The following is a 25,414-nucleotide window of genomic DNA, read 5'->3' on the forward strand; positions in this document are numbered from 1 at the left end:
AATTATCACAGACTTGTTAAGACCTATACTAATCATTTTGAGAGACTAATAGATGTTTGTATACGGACCTTGAGATTTCTCTCACCTTAACTGGCGCAGTTGGGGATTTATGAATGTAAAGTCACTTATCCCCCTGCCTCTTTCCTGAGAGTGGGAGATGACACAGGGTACTAAGTAATTATACTTGTTCCTTTCCTCCATCCCACAACATGGTCACTGAAGACCACTTACACCCATCTTCTTTTCTATGTGTTGAAATTCTAATTTTAAGCATGATAAATAAAAGATTTTGCTAGTGTTATATTACATAATTTTCTAAAGCTTTAGGACATAGTACATCTTTTCACTTTAAATCTAGCAAAAAATCAACCCCCACCATTTATTTATTTTATTTTAACATGTAGCAGAACGGAGTCCCAGAACTCCAAAATAAAACTTGTGAGATGTGGACTTAAGTGTGATAAAGTTTCTAAAGCAAACGTAACCTCCAAGCTTATGGAATAACAGGACTCCTTGATTTTTAAATCTTATCTGTTAGAAATCGACACCTTTTCCTAAGCACTAAAACCCATCTAATATAGTGAAGCGTAAGAAAAGAAAATGACATTTGTATCGAAAGGGAAAGTGATTTAAATATATACACTTTGAACAGGAAAATTTTTGCTCACAAAAAGATCGTAAAGTAAACCCACCGTATACCCCACTTAAGTAAGTATTCAAAAGCCTTCACTCTCACTAAGCAGTACATCCTGAAAAGTCTTTTAAAAAGATGACATAAAAGTGTTCAGTAGACACAGAGAAGGTCTTCCTTAGCAGGCTGTCTTCATGTACATGCCATTAAGAACAGAAGAGTTGCTTGCAAAAAATCAGAACAGAACACAAAAAGCAACAGTATGAGCTCATATACCCCATGAACTCTACTTCAGAACGTGCGGTACACCCACAACAGAAAAATACAAAAACACGTTGAGTTAAAAGCCAAATGGTACTTATTATCAGACCTAGGATATAACTGATATATAATGACATTACTTCTCATCAAGAAAATAACACCTTACTATAGCTCCACAACAGCAGGCTTCGACAGTGAAGGTGACTTGAAAACTTTCCAGTCCACCTTCCACCTTGATGCACTGTTAACAAGCTGTCAGCACAAGAGAGGGGCTATTGGCAGGATGTGCTATGAAGCACATCATTGAAGCAATCCAGGTTAAAAGTATCCAACCCCAAATGTGGAATTAAAAAGGGTGGGGACTTTAAATAAGCAAGTATGGTTACAGCTCAACACCATAAAGAATTACCTACCAGTGCAGCCAAGATGGTGACATCAAACCAACAGTGTGCACTTGGGGTAGAGGATAAATAAAAGGGTCAGGATCTTGAGTGTCTAGTCAGTTCATTCAAACCAATCACGGGAAAACTTCTCAAACCAAAGTAATTATGCAGTTATAAAAAGCAGAACAGAAGTCTTAAGGAAAAGCACATGACATGTAAGCAGTGTATTTTTATCACTGTGCAGTTGCCAGCAGCCATTCTTTACAGCGCGCTCATCTCAGGTGTGTATGTCAAGGCAGTACTTCAGTTTCATATAAGCTGCATGCAAAGTATAATACACACCAGTTGGCACATTTTAACATGTTTAAAGAACAATCTTACTCTACTTAATCAAATCTTTTACCTTTGCATTATTTAAAATTACAGAAGTATTCGGAGTATAGAAATGTACATGTAGTAGCAGTTATCCTAAATTACACTGTTATTTATTTAACATTTAGTTATGCTAAATTATCTTGTTAGGAACAGGCAGTAGGCACCTCAGATGAAAAAAAATTTGCCAGATGCATTAGGAAAAGCAGACCTGAAGCAAAGTAAGGCTAGATATATTCTGCTGTAGTGAGCTGTAGCTCACTGAACAACTTGCAAGACTTTGAAATTCTTATACAAATATTAATGAAAGATCAAACGCAAAGACAAAAAACACCAGGGAATTCAGCAAAAAGGAAGCTGGATTTTATAAAACAGGCTCAATCAGAAGACAAGAGAGATGACAACTTCTATGGACCTGCAGTACAAAGAGAAGTCAGTCCACAAGAACAAAGTTTGGATAGATTATCAAGGGCACTGCAGCTCACAACTAAACCTGAACAGCCACTCTAATGTTATGCGAGACACTAAGAAGAAAGTGCTTCAGAGAAGGAGACAGCGAAGCAGATGTTAACATGATTCTGAAGACTGCAAAGCAGTTGTAACTTAAGCATTGATTTTCTTCCTAACCATTAAGTTTTTGTCCCTTTCCACTACCCATGAGCTGCATTAGGATATTTTTCAATTACAGATATAGCAATCGCATTTGTTAAATACTAGGACTTCTTTTCCCACAGGTCCAGCACTGAGAACTGGTACTAGATTTCTAGCCAAGCACACTCCTGACGTCAGACCATGAAATGCAAAGACCAAGTAAGAAACAGGACAGAACTGGAGTAACCCAGACTGTTTCCTTAATATAGAAAAGGACAAAAGTCTTCAAATGATACTATTTAGATATTTATCAAGCCAGGAAGAAAAAAAAAAAGAAAAAAAGTCAGAAACTCTGGAATTGTAGTTTTGAAAAAAGAATAGAGGTTTAATACTCAAGTGAGTTGTTACAAAGGAATCAGAGAAGCTGCATGATCTGTTCATTACAGAACATTATTTATATTTCAAGATGAGGGAGTTTTTTCAGTTTTATCTTCTTGTAAAGCATAATGTTTACACATATTATGCTTCTTCTCCACCATGAAATATGCTAAGATGGAACCCTAAAAAGACTCCTTCAGCCCAAAAGGAAATAAGATTTCTGCTCTTTCCTGCTTGTCCTGCTTGCTGCTGCAGCTTAATAAAAGGAAGAGATCAGCAACATACTTACACAGTGAACCAGCGGTCCGTCCTCTTTTTGACCTTTCTTGATTAGCTTTTTCAGAAGCCAAAGAAGCTCTGGTTTGAATACTTCTTTTTACAGGGTTCTCCTGTGATTCTGCAGCCTTCTCCACTCCATGAAAGTATTTCATGTGATAATGCAATAACTTGGCTTTGCGGAAGGATTTTGAACAGTCCAAGAACTTGCATCTAAACTTGTGATCTTGATCAACAGTTGCAGCTTTTTTTGATGCAAGAAAATTTGCTCTCCTACAGGGTTTTGTTACTGGAAGAACAAAACAGATAAATTCTCCCATGCATTTGCTACATTTATCAAACAGTTTCCTAAACTTAAAATAACAAAAGTTTAAAAATGGGCAAGCATTCAAACACGCTGGCTACGAAATGATAAAAATAAAAATTTAATGCTGTATCTGCCTTGAAGTTCAGTAGCTCTTAATGGAAAACTCTGCCCTACTGTGCTCTTAAAAATTGATTGTGATGACACCAGTGTTTTCATGAATGAGTTATTATCAGAAAATAACATTTTGCATCTTTGAGTCCCTTGCCCAATCACTGAAGTCACTATATATAGTGCTAATGTAGATACAAGACTAACTACACAGTGTCTTTTAGTCAGAACACTGGATTACTTTCTATCAAGTCTTTATTTCTTTGTAACTGTTCATATCTTTGGTGAAAGCACTTTCCAAGGAAAACAATTCTGCTGCTTTGCTTATAACTATTTCGCTACCTGTTTTCTGGATGGCTTGTCCTACCACCCGAGTTCCATTACTTCCAAGAGCAATGGTAGCAGAAAAGCTCCATTTTTCAAGTAAAATTGAAATTAATTTTGATTTGCAAGCAACAATGAAAGAATGAAACAAAGCAACAGAAAAACTGCTTGCATCTGTTGGGAAATTTCTCTGATAACGTACAGTTAGTGTATCAAAAAAAGCAAGGAAAGCCTTCAGAGTCTAATGGAAAAATCATTTTAAGGCATGTGTCATAGAGAGCACTGCTGAGCAACCCAGGGCTATACCTAAACTTGGCCTGGTAAATTCCTATTTCTTCTTCCAGCCTTTCAGAAACTTTTAATTCATGTTTTTGCTAAGAAATACACAAAAGAAATATTTTTAACTAAGAGTAAATCAGATTACTGTTACCAGCATCTGTATCCAATATAACAGAGGAGAGGTAGCAATTCGGAAACACACAGATGTAGAGAGATCCAGGCAATTGTCCATCACTAATACACACAGAGCCTCAAAAAAATCCCTCACCAGCTACAGCACAATGGAAAGGTGGTGTCATTTTTACAAAATATCTTCCAGATATTTTTTCCCTTTTTTTTTTTTGCCAGTACTAAAATATTATTTCCGTATTTACAAATATTTTCAAACTTGAAGGATTAAGAAGAAATGCTTAAAGCCAAGACCAAGACCTAGCAACAGTGAAGCCAAACTGAAGATATGCAGCACATGAACGAAAATTAAGGCATTATGTTAGTAATAGCTGAAAACAAGGAACAGGAAAGGACCCAGAAACATTACAAACAAGAGCAACTGCAGAAAGAATAAGCTTTTTTTCTATGCAGGAATGCACTGAATGGGAGTGTTAAGTGTCAACAGGATCTTGGTGTAAGACCACAGGACAGCTTGTTCACAAGGTTTTAGCGTGCAGCAACAAAAATGGCATGTTACTGAGCTGCACACGTAAAGGTTACATCATAGTGAGGAAAAGCATCCCAGATAGCTGTATCTGAAGCACAATCAGTTTTTAAGTACTGTGTTATGACAAAGAAATGAAACTTAAAGTCATTCATAGAGAAAAAGCAAGTAATGGTACTCCAGGTGTTCATGTACAGGGAAGGATTAAGAAACCATGTCTACAGACTAGCAGTAAGACAGAATATTCAGTTCATTTTGAAAAGAAAACAGTAAAAATTCAGACACTGCTTTTGGGTCTTTCACAAAGATAATGACAAAGAGAAAGAAAAGACATCTTGGCATGGCCATATTAAGAACATGCTAACAGGGATGCTGCTTCAAGCAATTATGGTAATAAGACTGCAACAAATCCAGACAATTGGATCACACTTGCAGAATGACAAAGTTCGCCAGCACCATAATCAAAATACACCGTACACCATCAAAAGTTGCATTCATAAAAAATGAAAAAATATTTCAGGAACAGTGAGTGAAATGGCCTGTGGGTTTAGTGAAAGCAATAGCAGAAAAGTTCTCTTGACTGTAAAGCTACAAACCAGCATTCAGGACAATGAAAGAGACCTTGTTTTTATTTAATAACTAAGATGAAGATGGGAAAAGTTAACTGCAGCAGAACGTGGTAATGAGGTCTGAAGATTTAGCCAAAAAATATTACAAGGACAGCAAGAGAAACTTATACCATCACACAACTGTCATGAGGCCCTGCATTCAAGCTCTGAGAACTTCCCCCATTGAGAGAGATAGATTCTGGAGGAGATACAGGGACTAGAAGAGCAGCACAGGATGAGGTTAGCAAAAGTTTAGAAACAGAGGCAGCAGACAAAAACTTACTGCAACATAGAAAAGGAATCTATTCAGAGAACTAAAGACACAGGCAAGCCCACACAGTTTGAAACAAAGCTTAAATTATTGCCATCACCACCACATTCAGGGGCACTTTTCTTCTTCACACGTAATACAACAGAACTGGGGACAGCAGGGGACAGCAGGGGACAGCAGGGGACAGCAGGGGACAGCAGGGGACAGCAGGGGACAGCAGGGGACAGCAGGGGACAGCAGGACGCTGATGCCCAACCCAGGAGAGCCCCCGAGGAGCCCGGGCTCCCAGCCCAGAGCCCACTCATTACACCAACAGCTAAAGGGGGGAACTTCCATCCTTACACGAATACATAGTTTTCACTCACAATGCATGCTACTAAAACTGGTTTCTACAAAGTCCAAGTTTTGCTGCATTAGCTTCAGATTTTCAGGCACCTGCCTTTTCTGAGAATCACAGTGGGCGTTTCCTCTGAGCGTAGAAGAAAGTTAATGACAGACCTACCACCTGCTATTTCTTACATGTTTATAACCAAAAATAAAACTCCTCACCTGGCATTCAACTAGCCATTAGAATATTAAGCACAGACACTCAAGGCAAAACAACAGTGTCTCCTTCAGCTTCCACTACAGAGGGAAAAAACCCATCCCTTCAGCATTCAAGTCAGAAATGTCTCTCACTTCTCATTGTGATGTATTATCCAAGGCTCAAGCAATGACCACGTTCTGCAGCAAGTTTACAATAAAATAAATGTCACCATGTGAAGTTTCTGAGTCCACAAGAGGTTCTCCTCCCCCTCCACCCCCAGCTTCTTTGTTTGAATTGACTCCTGCTGGGACAGGAATGTTTGGCAGCAGAGAAGTACCTTGAATGAAGGTCTGCCATCCTGAGGCATCTTTTGCGACTCATTGATAAGCTATCCCAGAAAGCCAACAGTGCACATAACACTTAGTATTTCTGTGGAGACCAGGAAATGGAGACTAGAAGTCTCAGGCAATTGTGTGTGAAGATCTAATGGCTAGAAACTGCAGCAGGGCCAGCTTTAATTGGGGGAAAATGCTAAGTGAAGATCAAACTATTCCTTCACCTGCTGTTAAACTGAACACATCGACTCTCTCTAGAACATATGTTCTCTGGTGCTTCCATCTCTTATTTTCAAGATTATTTGTTACCATTCCCTTTCTTAGCTGACACTTTTTACAGTGTGCTTTGGCTAACTTCTTCATTAATTACCTATTTTTCTTTGGTCTGAAATCTTGTGTTGTTTTTCTTGAGCTCACCAAAAGTATTCCACCTCATCATTTTAGCACCCAAACTCAATTTCTTCCCTTATTTTCAAGCAACTCTGTCTTTCAAGATCTCAGCTGTGAAACAAAGAACATCTTGCTTAATTGCTCTTCTCAAACTACTTTATGCAAGGGCACCATCCAAGCATTTCCAGTGCATCCAGAATCCACTCAAGTGGACACTCAGTGTAGTAAATATATACGGCATCAATAATCACAGATCATTACAAAGTTGTGCATTCCTTCAGCCTGAAACACTGACACCGCAAGAACTACTGAAGGCAGTATTTCAAACGATCCTCCACTCCCCATGTTCTCCCTGTGCAGACACTAAATCTGCAACATAAACCAGGGTAGTCTGTACTGCACAAAAAGCTCGTACGCGTGCAGTGTGCTCCTCTGCAAACCCCTGCAAACTCGAGAGAGGGCGAGCAGCTGGGGCAGGGGGTAAAGGCTTTACCCACACCTTGAGCTGTGACAGAAACACCGTGTCCAGATCATGGTGTCTAGCTGTAAGAAACTTTTGTAAGTCAGCAAAGCAGGATGGACTTCTTTACATACTATATTGTTAGGCTTAAAATGACAACTTTTACACTACCTTGAAGGAATCAAAGCCTACCTAGGTAAGCTGCAGGATACCCAGCTGCTCTCTCAAACTGGATGCAAAGATATTATGCTTCTCCTTAACTGAAACCCAGAGCTAAAAGTGACAAAATTAGAAAAAAATGTGGTAAGTATAAGGCAAATGGAATCCCTGATGCATCTCTATGCAAATAAAAACATAATCTTAAGAGTTCTGGAAAATACAACCACAAACACAATAGCAGATTTGTGCAAAGGCAGTTCACCTTTAAGGTCAAATCAGTTTGTAAGCGTAAAGCCACAGGAACAGCTGTAGAGTGCTTCTAAGCCTGTTTTCAGATATATGAAACAGAACTTCAACTGGCTGCAAATATTTGCCAACAGGCTGTCACTTGGTTGTTGGGTTTTTTAAAGACAACTTGATTCAGTTAAATCCTAATCACCAGTTCTGGTCCCTAAACATTAGAGCCAAAACCCAGCAGAATGGGGGTTTTATCCTCTAGTACGTGTAATCAATCAGAATTCTGTTGAAAAATTTTAAAAAGGAACTTAAGTTTTGACATGAAATGTTATATTGCCCTTTAGAACATATTACAGATATACACATTTTAAAGTTTAACAAGCATATAAACACTCCAAATGGTATTTGCTGCAACTACTAGAAATCTTGAATCACCTACCAGCCACTAACCGGGAAACTGCTCTTCAAAAAGAATGCTTTTGTCCTTAATAAATTCCTGATATTTGAATGCTATAAAAGTCATGTTCTTCCTATACATCATGCAAGTTAAAACTAGTACTACCAGGGTACACCACTCACCCATGTCAAAACAACACTAACACACGAAGGAAAAAGAAAGTTATTAATTTTATTATGTTTTGTAGTATTTCCCTACAGGAAAAGAATTAATTCCCATCAAGTGACTTGAATTAAAGCCTATAGACAAAAAAAAGTTAGTACCGGGTTACAATGTTGCACTTACTCCAAGTATGAGAAGTTATCTTTGAGTGTAACTCCCATACTTCATTTTGTGGGAGTCTTGTGCACAAGAACTAACCCTTTTTTCCATCAGCACCACTTATTCTGACAATATACCTCTCCCCTTTCCAAACCCCACAGCTCTTTAATACCCACAGCAGTCTGAGAATGTAACTGCTTGACATACAGTTAATATTATTTGGAGAGATTCTGTTTCCTTTCTAATTAACCCATGAAATAAGTTAACTCAGCTTTCGGCCTCCCCCAGCAATTATTTGTGGGACAGCACTCTCAGGCTCTGTAACACCCTCCAGGAGCAGGAAGCCACTGGGGATGTTCCCGGGCTGTTTGGGATGCCAGGGCTTCGCACGTGGACTGCGCCAGGGAAACCTCCAGCCGCACCGCTCCCTACCCGCTCCTCCGCACCCAGCACACAGGCTCAGTCCCACCAGGAAGGTAGAAGCACGTACAGGGAAACACAGATCCACGTTTATCTACAGAAGATTTATCCACAGGAGGGTCCATGGATTCTAAAACTCTTTTATCAACAATCCACTCATTAATAACTTCAGGTGACAGCACTTACTCAAAAAGACCCCGTACAGTTCTTATTCCCCGTCCTTAAGAGTTCTCTCCAATAAAAACACCTACTTGCCACATCTGGATGTCCACCCAGACGCATGTTTGGCATGTCTAATTTTAAATGAGATGGCTTTAATTAAATGAGCAGTGGGGATTTTTGGACACCATCAGAGTGCTGACCTTCAGGTCACAATTCAATGGAAGTGCATGGCCTGACACAACCCTCACCCAGCTCGCTGCAGCGCTGACAGCAGCCCCGGTGCCCAGAGCACTCAGGCTGCGCCAGAGGCTCTGGGCAGGGAAGGGAACCAAGCCCCGTCCCCCGAGCTTCACAGACTCTACCCAAGCAAGCCAGCTCCTGCACATCAGCATGACTACCACCACTATGTGGTATCACACATTTAGCTGGAATTCTCCCCAGTTTAAGCCCAAATTACAAACACTCAGTGATATACACATTAGCAAGTCAGAGGGAAGCGTTAATGGCAAAAGATATCCAAAGAGATCACAGTTTTTTGAACTCCCAATGGTTCAGTCGCACACCAGCACTATACTGGTGTCCTGCCCCATTTACCTGCTGCCAAAATTACACTAAATGCTGAAAAAGCAGCATTGAGAAACGCTACTGTATAAATCTCAAGTGTACAAATGAATTCCTTTCCCTACTTCCTTACAAAACACAGCATTTCACTCCAACATGTATTATACAAGTTCAAGGGGATAAAACAAGCCAATTGTAAACTACATCTGTAATTTCAATCAGAACACAACTGAGTAGAGGAAAAAAAAGTTTGCTGGTATTTTAGTTTAACTTAAATCCTTAAATCTGTCAATCACTTCCCTAAAGTTTTCATGGAAGGAGATTTCCCCATCAGCAACAAATACACAGAGAAGTAACACAGAATCACAGAATCTTCTAGGTTGGAAGGGACCTTAAAGATCATCTTGTCCAACCGTCAACCTAACTTTGACAAAAATAAACACCCGCACAACAAACAAGAAGCATCACCATCACTAAACCATACCTCCCAGCACTACATCAACCCGTCTTTTGAACACCTCCAGGGATGGTGCCTCACCCGCCTCCCTGGGCAGCCCATTCCAATGCCTGATAACCCTTTCGGTGAAAAAAAACATTTTTACACATCCAAGCCTGTGTTGTCTGTTCTTTCACAGTCACTAGGAGTGATTTGTTTGCTGTAACCCCTAACACATACTGCCAAGGTATGTACTAGCTCTCACTGCATTATAGCCCTGAGCTACTCTTTTTTTTTTTTTAAAAGCTTTCTCTGAAGATGACCATACAGCTACAACACCACCCCAGTTCCACATATACCAGTAAAACAAATTTTGAAACACCTTTGATTTCATAGTTACTTGAAACTAAGACATTGTGAAACACCCTAAATGAGTACTTAAGTTAGAAAATAGATGCTCTTGCAGGGAGCATTTTTACTAGTACTTGATCACTAACCCCCAAGCTTTGTGATTACACGTTACAGTACTAAGTAAAATATTCTTTATTTTTGAGAATATTCTGTTACTACTTCTGGATTATTTTAGAAAGGCAATGGCAGCAGATGCCTTCTTAATACAGCATTAACCATTTGGAAGACCATCTGTAACCATTAACAAAGGTTTTCCATACTGTTAGTAGAGCGTGTTCTTTCAAAGAGCCAAAATGTACCATTCTTCAAATTCTCAGGCCTTACCAAACAAAGCTGTGGTTTGTCAATCTAGTGCAATGAGTACCTCCAAAAGATTATTCAAAAAATAAGCATTATCTTAAAAATGCTACACTTGAAACTGAAAGTTTGCAGGAATTCACGATATAAAAGTCTAAATGGCTGCCAGCTAAACAACACACTTTAAGAAATCCAGTAAATTTATCATGCAAGACAACAGTAGTTAAAAAGCATTTTATCATACTGTTCTCCTACAAAAAGCGTGTCCAAAATGTGGCTGTATCCACTGTGGTGGAAAGCTTTGCCACACCTCCTATTAATAGTTTGTCACAAACTGAAAAGTGAGTATTTTCAAACATACTAAAAATTCTCTCAATTTTCAAAACTGCTGTGATGTGCTCTATCACTTTGAAGAGCTGTCTCTAAGGTGCAAATCCTGCACACCTCACCTCGGAGTAATCCAGTCCACTGTGTGGAGCCGTGCCTGTACCTGCACACCTTCTCACCTGCCTAAGACTGGACTCACCACAGCCACCACTTTTTCTGCTTGCCTGAAGCACAAGATTCCAACAGGATCAAGAAGCATCAGGGCTTTTTAGCATTTCTATCCACTCCCAGTGACACAAATCTCTGCAGTCTTTCTATTAAGAACTCCAGGGACATCTTCCAGAGATCCAACAAACAAGGAAATAAAAACCAATGCTCCTCTGCTGCTACAGCAGACAGCCCCTCCTGTCGTCCACAAAAGCTACTCCAGGTTGAAAATTTGCCAACAGAAAATGGCTGTTCATCTTAACAAAATTACATTCAAGGATGCCTATTCAGTTTCAAAGGCACCTTTGAGGAGAGGCACTTCAAATTCCAGAGGAAAGAGCTACAAAGCAGAGCAGGACATGCTAACACTGCTGGCGCTGCATGTTTCCGATAGACGGGCTCGCAGATGAGCTCAGCCAGACAGCAGACTATTACAGCAGTACCCGAGAGGCGCGTGTGAGGAGCTTCACCACTTGTCAGCACATGAACTTAAGGAAACCAGTGATGTTACACTGCAATTCTTCAGATGAAGTATTGAACTTAAACCATGAAGTGCACATTATATCAGTTTAACCTCCTGCAAGAGGGTGAGGAACACTCTTTACATCCTTCCTTTGCTTTGGAGATTTGCAGGCAGGCTGTCAAGAGCTCGCATACCCAGAGTTACCACAGAGAGTAAGGGCAATTCTTTGGCATCAGAGAGATTAATGTTGTGTTAAGGTTCAACAACCAAACAGTGGTTTTGCCTTCATGAGCCAAAACAAGCTAAAACCCATCAGTTAAAAAAAGAGTTAAATCCAGAAGTACTTTAGAGACTGAAAAGGACACAGCAACTAGACTAGCAAAAAGAATTTGCAGCCCCTCTGTATCTTCTAAACTCCCTGTCAAAATGCAGGGAAGGAAAGGCATGGCCCCACCACATGTCAACTGAAAAGACTCTGGATATACCAGTGAGAATACAGGTGGCTATACCATCAGCCTCGTTAGGACAGAGAGCAAGATCAAAAGAGCTCTCATTTTTAAATAGTAAAAGACACATCAAGTCTGAGCAAAGTAAAAGAAGTAAATTTCTTCCTGCACTGAAGGGGCACATCAGTGGCAAAGGGTGAGGACATTTCATTTGTACAGTTACAGGGGAGCAGGTGCAAGAGGACACATGCAAACAGGAGAGTAAATTTGGAACAATCAACAAACAGGACGAAAGCCATCACATACAGATTACTCTAGCAATGCTGAGCAATTGTAAATCCCTCTAAATGCTCTGCACCATCTAAATTTAGGCTTATTTGATAGACCATAAATGGGAATTTGTAGTTCAAGTTTCTCATTAGCTGCAGATACAAGTATTAAAGTTACAAGAAATAACCACAGGACAGGACTACATTTTGGCATACTCTACTGTCTGTATAGGAAATTTTAAGTATACCCCCCAGCTAAGAGAAAACAGAATATATACATTATTAAGGCAGACACTGAAATGTTTGAACCACTCCATAAACTTGCACTAAAACCGCTAAATAAGTTTAACAGAAGCCAAAAACATAAGGATATAGAAATGCACAATCAGGATTCCCAAACATCAACACTAACACACACCTGCAGCACTGAAATGACAAGAGAACCTCACCTCTTAAGATGTTAGTCCAAATAAATCCAGAATTACAAACATTAAATTGTAACCTGAAGACACATATTTGTTAAATTCACCATTCATGTACTAAAAATATTACACCCAGTCATTTAAAAATTATGATTTCAAGTTCTGGGAAGACTGCTGTCAATCTCCAAAGCATAAGATCAAAACTGAGTCCATTAGGAAAAAAAATAGGCATTTTCCCCTGTGCTTAACACTGCAAGAATGCATAATTTTTGTCAGTGACACTGTGTACAAGCACAGAAGACCTGGCATCAGTTGCCTTCAGAAAGGCATCAATATTACGTATGAAATCAAAATTTGAACCTGTAGCAGCAGAAGGTTCTTGGGTTCTAACAGCAACAGAAGAAGACTCGGTGTCTTCAACTTTTTCTTCCTGAAAACTGGCATCCGTACTGAGCGATGTGCTACGTGATGTGTTTCCAGGAGATCCTTGTTCACTGAAACTTTGGTCAGATTCAAGAGGAATTTGTAACTGGACTAGAATGGAGGAAAAAATTTTAATTGAGTAAAACTCACACAAAAGCATATTCCATAACATCAATACCTGCATTTATCGCATTACAGAGGAGACAAATATCCATCCGCGTTCAGACTGCTTGCTGTTGTATTAACACAAAATTAAGCTTTTACAACACAGCTACTTGTAACAACCCTCTACATTTAGAGCCACTTAGGAACACACAGGCTGCTAATTCTTTATAGCCTAAAACGGTACAGGTCTCCTCAAACTATTATCAGAGTTCCCCATGAAAGGGAAACGCAGTGAAGCACAGGGCAGAAAAAGGGATCATTACCTCCACCCAGACTAATATTAAAAGCACCCTGTTTTGGTGCTTTTAGTGTTCAACAAGAGGATTAAACTCTAAGTTTAGCATTTGTGTTACTTCTTCAATTTAAAAGTGTTAAAACTTAAACCCAACCACAACATTTCTGTTATTTTGCAAGCTATGGAGCTCTCTTTTTACAAGGCTGTTTGTCCTGGCCAGTTATCCCTCTACTGCTAAAGTTCCTCCCAGGAAATGCCAAGGTTACTGATGGAGAACAAATCAAACATAAAAGCCAATCACAGCAGCAGAAAGAGATGTAAATTTCCCCTGAGTTTCCTCTGCACTGCTGATGGAATCAGGTTTTAATTGTAGATATAGAGCCTGCAGGCTACAGAAATGAAAATACGGCACTTGCAACAACTAGATGACTGCCATGCCACCACAAATTCAGAGCGTACCAGGAAGCTGCTTACCCTTCTCAGATTCCTTTTGGTTAGATACTGCATCTTTCAAAGGCTGTGTTTCCGTTGAAGTTGTGACATGATCTGTATTTATAATCCCATGGCTAATACTAGATGAGAGTCTTGAAGACCGTCTCCTTATCTGGTCTCTTTCAGGGTCATCTGAAGAGTTCTTCAATTTTTCCTGAGCTTGAACAGAAAAATTCAATGGTGCCATGCAGTTACAGAATTACTAAACAGCTCACAAGCAAACTTTAAAGACTTCTCCCAGTGACAGTTTGAAGTGTGTTTTTTAAGGACTGTGGTTAATAGCAAAAGCTGGCGATAAGACCTCTCTGTAAAAGCTACAGCCATATTAACAGTTATAATTAAGCATAAAAATAGAGCAAAAGCCTATCTTATAAGTGTCTCAACTTTTTCTTTTAGCACCAGATTTGAAGTAAGACTACAAATCAGGATCTCACTGGTGAAACTTCGCTTTAAATAGTAGCTGTCCCACAGACATAAATAATACCAGAAATACGATTCAGACACACAAACAACTTGGACCTGAAGCTGGATAACGTATGTGCATTGAAGTTTTAATCCTTTGTGGTCCTATGGAAGGGAAAGACAGCCCTCTTCAGATCCTCATCCCCTTGTTCATGATAATACTATGGAGAATCTAATTTTCTTTCCTCATCACTACCCTCAACTTCAACATCACTACACAGTATACCAAGATAAAGCAGAAGCTATTAGATTGCAGTGACACAAATATTTATTTAGAATTAAAGTTTCTTTGCTAAGCAATGTGGGAGATCCTCCATCTAGTAACTAAGGAGTTTCTACAACTAGAAAAATGCTTTTATAACCTTCTACATATTGGAAGCGATATCATCACTGCCACCCCTATGTTTATGAACTTCTGCATCAAGACTCACGCCTGTGGTTCCTTTGTTCATATCCACTTACCAGATTTAGGAGTGAATTTCAGCATGATGATGCTACATATGAATGGGCAATCTAATAAAAACAGGTGCTGCATTTCAGCCATGTCACGTATCACAGTTCAAGGTTAATACTACAGACTTTCTTTCTCCCTACAGTTAAGCTTCAAGAACTTTTATGATCAAATACTGTGAGAGTTGAATACCGAAAAAATACTCACACAAGTTTTTTTCAATCCTGGGACGCTTTGATGGAACTTCACCTCCTTTTGGTATTTTCCGACGTCTTAACTCCAAAGTTATGGGCTGCAGTGTCTGAGAACTTGGCTCTACGTATTTAGATAGAGAGCAAAAATGGAATGAATATAAAGCTGCAAAACTTTTTGAACCATAATTCCCAAGACTCACAACTTAAAATACTGGACTTGCATAAGTACAGTTTCACATGGCTCCCCAAGTCTACGCATTAGCACTTAATCCTATGTAGACATGTTTTATAATATATGAAGATTACTTGCCTAAAACTAACCTCTGACCAAACCACTGAAGCTCCAAACCTGACTAACAAGTATGCTCTCAGCTGTCCTAAGCAAGACTGAACAAAGATGAGTTTATATTTTTTTTCAAGTTTCTAGAGACTTAGGCTGTGAAAGAGCAAGACTGTTCTTTTTGGTCCTTTAGGGAAGTTCATAAGGGTTCTGATACAATGGCCTAAACATTTAAGTCTAGCTACATACCCGTTGGAGGTGTTATTGGCGGTCTTCCACGTTTTCGTTTAGTTTCTTTTGCGTTTTCCTGTGGACTCTTTATAATGTCATTCTCAGGCTTCTTCTCAATTTGTGTATCTACTGAATATTCCATATCATTCTCTGATATATTCTCTTTATCTTCTTTTCCATTCTTAGATATATTCTTTTCTGAGATCTTGCCTTTTTCTGAGATGACTATTAATTTTCCTTCTTTATCAGGTTGCTTAACTCTTTTCTCAGACTTTAATGTCTTTTCATCCTTGTCTTTCTTTGCATTACCTGTTGCTTTCCTCCGTTCTTTAAATTTCTCCCGTTTTTCAGGAGAAGACGGAATTTCATTACCTCTTTCCTTAGGCTTAGCATTACCCACGATATTCTAGAATAAAGAGAATGACATGAAAATTAACTTATTGCAATCTCAAAATCCTCCCCCACCTTTGTATTTAGCAGATTTGCATCCTTGTCCAATATTTCAAATGATAAAAGCTTACACTCTATTGCAACCCACAGATTAAAACCTAGAGGCACTTGAACTGTTCAAGGACCTACGCAGTGTCAACAGGACAGTGCAACGCATTCATGCTTTTCATACCTCCATGGTGTACGAGATTTGCTGTTTCTTCATTCCCATGTGCAGATTAGCTCAATTCTAGCTTGCACAGTACTACTTGCCTGAAGGGCAAAGGGGCCCAGGAAGGCTGGAGACTCTTCAAGAAGGAAATCTTAAAAGGCCCAGGAGCAGGCTGTCCCCGTGCGGCGTAATTTTAAAGGGCGGGAAAAATGGCCAGGCTGGTTGAACAAGGAACTTTTGATGGGACTTAGGGGAAAAAAGGAGGGTTTACCACCTTTGGAAGAAAGGACAGGCATCTCTGGAGGAGTACAGAGATCTTATTAGGTTACACAGAGAAAAAATTAGGGAGGGCAAAAGCCCACCTGGAACTCAACCTGACAATTAATATAAGGGACAACAAAAAAAGTTTTTATAAATACATCAACAAAAAGAGAGTCAGGGAGAATGTCCATGCCTTACGGATACGGAGGAGAACATTGCAACCAAGGATGAGGAGAAGGCTGAGACACTTAATGCCTTTTTTGCCTCCATCTTCAATAGTCAGCCCCGCTACCCTCAGGGTGTTCAGCCTCCTGAGCTGGACGATAAGGATGGAGAGCAGAGCACACCCCCCCATAATCCAGGAGGAAGTAGTTAAAGGACAGGCATCTCTGGAGGAGTACAGAGATCTTATTAGGTTACACAGAGAAAAAATTAGGGAGGGCAAAAGCCCACCTGGAACTCAACCTGACAATTAATATAAGGGACAACAAAAAAAGTTTTTATAAATACATCAACAAAAAGAGAGTCAGGGAGAATGTCCATGCCTTACGGATACGGAGGAGAACATTGCAACCAAGGATGAGGAGAAGGCTGAGACACTTAATGCCTTTTTTGCCTCCATCTTCAATAGTCAGCCCCGCTACCCTCAGGGTGTTCAGCCTCCTGAGCTGGACGATAAGGATGGAGAGCAGAGCACACCCCCCCATAATCCAGGAGGAAGTAGTTAATGATCTTCTTCTGCACCTAGACACGCTAAGTCTATGGGACTGGATGAGATCCACCCAAGGGTACTCAGGGAACTGGCAGGAGAGCTCACCAAGGCATGCTCTATCATTTATCAACAATCCTGGTCAACAGGGGAGGTACCAGATGACTGGAGGGCAGACAGTGTGACACCCATCTAGAAGAAGGGCTGGAAGGAGGATCCAGGAAACTACAGGCCTGTCATACTGGGAAAGATCATGGAGAGGATCATCTTGAGCGAGCTCTCACGGCAAGTGCAGAGCAGCCAAGGGGTCAGGGCCAGCCAGCATGGGTTTATGAAACGGGAGGTCTTGCTTAACCAACCTGACCTCTTTCTATGACCACGTGACCTGCCTTCTCGCTGGAGGGAAGGCTGTGGATGTTGTCTACCTGGACTTTGGCAAGGCCTTTGACACTGTCTCCCACAGTGTTCTCCTGGAGAAGCTGGTGAATCACAGCATAGACAAGTGTACTCTTCACTGGGTAAAAAAAACTGGCTGGATGGCTGTGCCCAGAGAGTTGTGATTGATGGGGTGAAATCTTGTTGGTGGCCCTTCAGCAGCGGCGTCCCTCAGGGTTCAGTTTTGGGGCCAGTCTTGTTTAACATCTTTATTGATGATCTGGATGAGGGGATTGAGTACACCCTCAGTAAGTTTGCAGATGACACCAAACTAGGTGTTGATCTGCTTGAGGGTTGGAAGGCCCTACAGAGGGACCTGGACAGGCTGGCTGAATGGGCCAAGGCCAATTGTATAAGGTTCAATAAGGCCAAGCGCCAGGTCCTGCATTCCAGTCACACCAACCCGAGGCAATGCTACAGCCTTGGGGAAGAGTGGCTGCAAAGCTGCCCAGCAGAAAAGAACCTGGGGGAGTTGGTGGACAGCCAGCTTAACGTGAGCCAGCAGTGTGCCCAGGTGGCCAAGAAGGCCAATGGCATCCTGGCCTGTATCAGGAATAGCATGGCCAGCAGGAGGAGGGAAGTCATGGTGCCTCTGTACTGGGCACTGGTGAGGCCTCACCTCGAGTGCTGTGTTCAGTTCTGGGCCCCTCACTACAGGAAGGACATTGAAGTGCTGGAGCGTGTCCAGAGGAGAGCCACCAAGCTGGTGAGGGGTCTGGAGAACAAGTCCTATGAGGAGAGGGTGAGGGAACTGGGCATGTTTAGTTTGGAGAAGAGGAGGCTGCGGGGAGACCTCATTGCCCTCTACAACTCCCTGAAAGGAGGCTGTAGAGAGGTGGGGGTTGGCCTCTTCTCCCAAGGGAATAATGACAGGAGCAGAGGAAATGGTCTGAAGTTGCGGCAGGGGAGGTTTACATTAGATATTTGGAAGGATTACTTTCCTGAGAGGGTGGTCAGGCACTGGAACAGCCTGCCCAGGGAGGTGGTGGAGTCACCATCCCTGGAGGTTATTTAAGAAACATGTAGACATGGCTCTTCAGGTCATGCTCTAGTGGCCCAGATTGTTGGGTTGAGGGTTTTTGGTTTTGTTTTTGGGGTTTTTTTGGTGAGTGTGTGTATGGTTTGACTCGATCTCAAAGGTCCCTTCCAACCATGAAGATTCTGTGATTCTGCAATACTTAAAGTCTACTTGGGACACTGAAGAAAGAGTAGGAGTCAAGAGAGAAGCACAAACAGCTCAGTCACATGGATAAAAAAAAAATTATTTTCCTTTCACAAAAGTGTCTCATTCAGACTACACCAGTATTTAGCTTGTAATTAGTATGTTTCAGTCATGTAAAGCAACTGCAATGATCAACTCAATCAGGAACCACATGATGTTAAAATATACATATTTAAATTTAAAGACAAATGTTAAACTTTGTCTTCCTGTAATTTGTGTTCAGCATGTGTTCAGCATTACGGATGAAAATCCTTAATAGCCCCTGGGCAAAAAGAAACTGATACAATATTCAACCATAACCTCATTTCCCCATAGTTCCCCCTATGACACCACCAAACTGGTAAGAACACCCCTATATCAACAGCTCACTGCTACTCTATGTCCTCCATTTTGTGATGAGGTTTCACATTAACACCACCTGGGAGGGATACCAATTTTGGTTTTTTCCCCATTCCAATGATCCTGCTACAGGCTGTCACAGAACTTCTCTGGTCAGATGAACAGAAATCTTCTAACTTTGTGCCTGGATTAATAATTTATATTTGGTCATGTGTCAACACCATCTTTAGTTGAATTAACTTCCCTCTTCTTGTCGCCTGATAACTTGAAGCATTGAAGAGCAACCATATTCCTTCCCAGGCAATGTTCTGCAAGGCACAACAAGCTTAAACTTTGAACAAGAAGAAGAGGACAAGAAAGGCTAAATACCTCAATAGCTCTTCAGGGAAAAAAAGCCGAACATGTGATTTGAATTATACAAAACTCTGAGACTACACATAAGACTCACCATCTCCTTGTATATACACTACATCTTTCCTCTTCCTATCCCAGTCTTCTTCTATGTGGCTCACATGAACTGATACTTTAGGAGATTGCCATTTTAAGACCACAGTCCCAAGAAATAATCTTGGTGCAATAAATGGTGAATGTGCAATCTCCTCCACCTTCTATAATATTATTTCAACCATTGTTGGCACAGAGGTGACCAAAAAAAAGTCACTTCCTAAAAATGTGAGATCAAAGTGCTGTATATTTCATGAAAACAGCTAAGCAAAAGGAAAAAAATATCTTTTCCTTCTTAGGTGTCTGAGCACCATTTTTACCAGACATCATAAAAATCCGTCTTCTGTAAAATCCTTAAGTGCCACAGCCATGAGAGAAGTTTCAGTGGAAACTCAAACATCACTAAAAAATCAACCTTCAGACACTAGGTTTTATCAGTTGTGCTGTTCATAGAACAATCTCATTTCAATCAAGTATGTGGTACTGGAACACACATAAACCATCTTAGTCAACTCTCAAGAAACTGAGCCATAAATACAGTATGAACTCTTAGAAGCTGTGAGCCCCTGCATAAGTACATCCACAGGGTGCAGGTCATTAGCATTTTAACATCAGTGTTCAGTACAGCATGTTACAGCCTCTACGTAGGGACAGAGTAACACCATCATTAAAGAAAAGATGACCAGCTTACATCACTCTCTTAAAACAGGTAGTTTGGGGGTCTTTTTTTTTTTTTTAGAACAGCTTAGACATCAGCCATATGTGTCTTCATGGCTACAGTCTCGCCTACAGGAACATGATGCTTCCCTCCACTGCCAGCATGCTGCTACATTAGTGCTGTACCTGAATCCACACCTTAAGGAGCTTACATTCACAACTGAATTTTGAGCTCTCCGTTGGTGCGATGTTTTTTGGGGAGCTTGGTTGCAGTTGTTTTTTGTTCTTACACTTTACTTCTGATAGCGTAAGCAGAGCTCACTAGGAAATTCTCCCTGTATGCTATTTATGCTAAAGGCCAGAAGAAAATGTTCTAGTGTAAGTTATCTCTTAGGTTAAGAGCAGTCTTCCCAGTCTTCCCAGTGGTTAAATGGAGAAGAAAACTTAAAATCCCTTTCAAAACCTACCCAAAGCTAGGAAAGAAACATGAAACTCCCTAAAGGAGAGAGAAGACAATATTTTGCCTTTCTTATGCAGAATATTTCATAAGATTCTTCAACTTCATCTATTTACGGTTAAATATGGTAGAAATATTTCTCATGGCAATGAAGATTCTTTAGGTAGTTTCCTTGCGAATATTAGTCAACCCTCAACCAGGCACAATTATTACAATTTGAAAGATATTAAGAGCACTTTGTGGCAAATCTGAAATAATTTTCCCTCCCAGCCTGGCAAATAACAACCTGGAGACCTCCAAGGAATGGCACGCCTCTTCACAACAGTGACAGGTTTAAATTGTACTCATTAATATTCATTATTGGAATCTGTATTTAAGACTCGTGTTGAGGGGAGAGATTAAATTTCTTTGCTCAAAATTAAAAGTTCCAGAAAACTAAAAGCATAAGGCATGACTAAAACCCACAGGCTACAGCTACCGCACAGAAACATGCGGAAAGATTTCAAACTTAACACCATTCCTATAAGGAATTCCTACTTAAGAAGTTTTAACTAAGTTCCACAGGACTAGAACTAGTCAGGTTTTCCTACAAAGCGCCTACATATGAAAACTCAAGTACAAAGCAGCACTTCTTCCTCCTCACCATGAGCAGACAATTTTTTTTTTTTTTTTTTTTGGATGGCTCACTACTACTTTCCATCATGAGCTGAACCCACAGCATTGAGCAGGTAAAGGGTTGGTAGAACAGTCAAACCATAGAAGCAGAACGTGGGTTAGTAAAAAAAAAAAAAAGTTTCTCTTCTCATAGCTTCCATAAAAGGTTCAAGACAATCAAATAGTTACTTTGGTACAGAATTGTTTCTGTCTGCTCCACAGTCCCCATCACTTAATTTTTAAGATATATGCGTTTAAATTCATCTCAAACAGGCAAAACAACCAAAGTGTGTTTCAATAACCTACCACTAGCTTCAATATGTACATTCTGAATCTTCCAATGATATAATTAAAACAGGTTTCTAAAAGTTTTTTATTTATATGTCTAACTTCTTTAGTTCAAGAGGCACATTAATGGGGACATGAACCTGAGAGCTTTGCACATCATATCATGAATATTTGCATAACCTTTTCATTTTAACAGATTTTACTTCAGATGTATTGTATGTTAGCAACAGAGATGATGTATTCATTTCGTATTTTATAATTCATCAAATCTAGCCACCTGAACTGTCAATGTTAGAATACACTAGTAGTATGAACACAATGCTTACCTGATCTTTGGAAAAAGCTTTGACATGAATGTTTTTGACAGTCTGAACTACACCATCATAAAATTTCACAGTGTATGTACCTAAAATTTCAAAATAAAGCACAAGATTTTAAAGATCAGAAGTTGTTTAACAAAGCGTTTGCTAACAGCTCCAATACTGCAGCTGCATATTTAGCTCTAGATAAAAGCTGCTGTAATTAGAAACTTCAACAGCAGAGGTCTTATCATAGGCCAGGAAAGCGAGAAACAGTGAAGTTACCAAAATAATTATGGTAAGCATAAAGATGCACATCTAAGCTTAGAGCTACTCCTTAGATATGTTTTCCTCACAAAACCCAAAAATTATTTTCAGTGGAATACTCTACAGACTTTTTCTCCTAGATCTTACAACAGGTAGTCAATCTAAAGAAAGCACACCACAAGCAGCAGTCCTTCATGGTTCCTTACTGATATTCAAAGAAGAGAAGCATGGCTGTGCTTTTTTCCCCTTATTTGTAAAGTGTTTTTTTTTTGGCTCCGACACTAGTTTACTGCAGTTACATGCATCTTTTTACATGCCCAGAGAGGTGGTGGAGTCTCCATCTCTGGAAACATTCAAAATCCACCTGGATGCACTTCTGTGCAACCTGCTCTGGGTGACCCTGCTTTGGCAGAGGGTTGGACTAGGTGATCTCCAGAGGTCCCTTCAAACCCCTACAATTCCATGGGGTTCTGTGAATCTCTTGATACTACACTTAAGAAGAAACAACTTTTCCCAAATACATACTTAAAGCAATTCTTGGCTGGATATCCCAGCATAAAGTTCTTTCATCTCATGAAAAGGTTGAGAGGTTATGTTAAAAAAAATTGATGGCAGGCCAAAAGATATAATTGAAAATAAAACTTTGCATAGTTGTCTGCTGTACTATCTCTTCACCTAAATAAAAAGGTTAGAATACAATTAAAAATGCATTACTAACAAGCACAACAAAAGTGACTCCTTACCATCTTTGTTAACAGAAGTAACTTTGGCTGGATAGAAGCGACAATCAGACCAGCATGCCAATACCTGATCATTTATATGAAATCCCTAGAAGACAGTAGTTAAAAGCGTTTTCATCTGAGAGTTACTGAAACATACAACTTCATTAACACACCAAAGTGATTAGTTTTCCAATATTTAAAATAAATTATAAACTTATACAGCAGGCAACACAGCAACAGTGAAATATTTTAATGGTCATAATTCATACAACTGCACTTTAAACTGTTAGATACTCAAACGTTCTCTATTTTCTACTTACTGCACAACCTTCTTCTTCATGTAATCCTTCTTTTCTTAACTGTATTTTCTCTAAGGGACGCAAATAAGGACTGTCCCAACAAAACCATTCATCATATCTATGGTTCCAGCGTTTGAAATGGATAAGTACTTTTCCTTCTTCATAATCAATTTCTTCAATGTGAGCTGGATACCTGGTCAAAAGGTAGATTAAAATATTTCAATTAGGAATAAGGCATGCTGTTATCACACACTTAACTACGGTACAAAACATTACACAAATGGAGCCTTCTGCATGATCAAAAGCAAAATATCTGAAGATCTGCTCGATCAGGTGGGATAGGGAGCTGAGTAACTACAGCTAACAAACATCAAATAATATTAAGCTTGCAGAAACTAAAGTATCACTCATATAAGCAATAAAGATGTTACAACTTGCCTAAGAGCTCAGCACAGAACAGAATCCCAAAACTTGCAAAGGAAAACATTGGGTGCAGGAAGAGGAGATAACTAAGGAGTTCTTAGTCTGGGGTGGAAAAAAATTTTAACTGGAGATCAAGGAGTCAGAAAAATCTTCCCTACAATTAGAAATTTCACACATTAACCCAACTGATAGCTTCAGCTCCCTCTTATCAAGAGTTACACCTGGAGGTCAATACACTCACTTCTCTCAGAGATAACCATCAATAGGCATCATGAATCATCTTCCCAGTGTAACAGCAAAAGTCTAGCAGGCACACTAAACCTAATTTAAGTTTTAGATTCTCAAAGTTAAATTTCATCTGCAGAGTCCTGGGACATTTAAATAAAAATCTCTCAGTATATTACAAGTATAGGAATCTAACATGAGCCAAATTCAGCTTTTTCTAAACAGGGAGATCTCATGAACTATGAATTTCTTTAATTGCATTGGTAATTTGTAACTTCAGAATCAGCACATTTCAATATCCCAGCCAAAGATACCATCCCAAGTATTGATGTTTCCCCCTCCACAATAATAATGCCAGGAGAAAATCTTCACTTGTCAGTATTTTCAGTTTTTTGTGGAAGAAAGGCAAAGTACCACTGAACTCTTGAACAAAGCTGGAGGAAAAATAAACACCCAAATCTACAAGTGTTCTTTACCCGATAAAAGCCACTTGAAAAGAAAGAACAAGCAGTAGAAAGAAACAGCATCTTGAAAGGATCAAGCCTAATGCTAAAAATAAAACCCAGACATGTCACAATTAAGACCTAAACACAACACAGACTACCATTCTAGAATCCTACAGGAATGAAAATCTACTGACAACTGAAACTCTTCAGCAGACCTGAGACACAGCCAGTCATGATTTCTTCAAAAAGCGCTACCAACAGGCCATGCTGGAGCCTTACGCTGCAACCACAGACGAAGGCCCTGGCTCACACTCGATGCCACCTGCCCCAAGCTATACCACTAGTTCATCCCAGTACGTTATCAGAACAGACACACCAAAGGCTGTGGGGGAGATGAAGACAGATGGGAGATACTTATGGTATGGACATCTCTAAAGGGTTACCAGTCTCCTAGGAAGAAAGTAACTTCCTTTATGCGACAGTCTACATATTTCATATCTAGATAACCCCAAGCACTGCCCTACACAGGTTCATGAGGGGGGAAATAGTCACAGTCTTTCTTGTACAACAACATAGTTCTATTAAACATAGTTTATTCTTAGATATCTCAGCAACTGCCTATCACCAAGTACAGGTAATAACAAAGATCAGTACCCAGTTCCCTACAAAGTGCAGCAAAAATGGAGGTAGGAATTCCCAGGTCCTCTCAACAAGGACACCTGCCAGAAGGACACTTTTACCATCAAGAATCAAATTGAACTAGGGCTTGTCCAGATCCTTGAAGATCAAGATGGAAGCTGATAACTGCCGAGTCAGTATTCTGTCACTGTAAGCAGATAACCACTGGTAAACACACTTGTTTCACTAACCTTCTCCTACTGGGGAGAGAGAAGCCCAAGTGACAGAAGCAAATGACTATATAATGCAAGACTATTCCCTGCTTCATACCCGATAAAAGGAGGAACCTTCTCCACAAGAACCATCACCCGAGAACCATTCACCAGCATCACCTACACCTATCCCACCTCACCTTCTGGAGACTC

At 40.0% G+C, this 25,414-nt stretch overlaps 1 protein-coding gene across 5 annotated transcripts in view; it reads right to left on the reverse strand.

Annotated features, from left to right (window-relative positions):
• The window catches only part of PHF20 (PHD finger protein 20), a 77,934-nt gene that overhangs the window by 34,966 nt on the left and 17,554 nt on the right, over nt 1-25,414 (reverse strand). For 3 of the 5 annotated variants that reach the window (XM_014961171.1, XM_014961169.1, XM_014961170.1), the window contains 8 exons: nt 23,299-23,470; nt 23,000-23,084; nt 22,017-22,096; nt 15,642-16,029; nt 15,126-15,233; nt 13,988-14,164; nt 13,051-13,224; nt 2,906-3,181 (listed from right to left, as the gene is read on the reverse strand). In XM_014961171.1, the coding sequence (XP_014816657.1) occupies nt 2,906-3,181; nt 13,051-13,224; nt 13,988-14,164; nt 15,126-15,233; nt 15,642-16,029; nt 22,017-22,096; nt 23,000-23,084; nt 23,299-23,470 (1,460 nt within the window). The remainder of the gene's footprint in view (nt 1-2,905; nt 3,182-13,050; nt 13,225-13,987; nt 14,165-15,125; nt 15,234-15,641; nt 16,030-22,016; nt 22,097-22,999; nt 23,085-23,298; nt 23,471-25,414) is intronic. The other 2 variants (XM_014961173.1, XM_014961172.1) reach the window with 1 other exon arrangement.

The sequence above is a fragment of the Calidris pugnax genome, unplaced genomic scaffold, assembly GCF_001431845.1.
Source record: "Calidris pugnax isolate Ruff unplaced genomic scaffold, ASM143184v1 scaffold518, whole genome shotgun sequence".
In the NCBI taxonomy this organism is placed as follows: domain Eukaryota; kingdom Metazoa; phylum Chordata; class Aves; order Charadriiformes; family Scolopacidae; genus Calidris; species Calidris pugnax.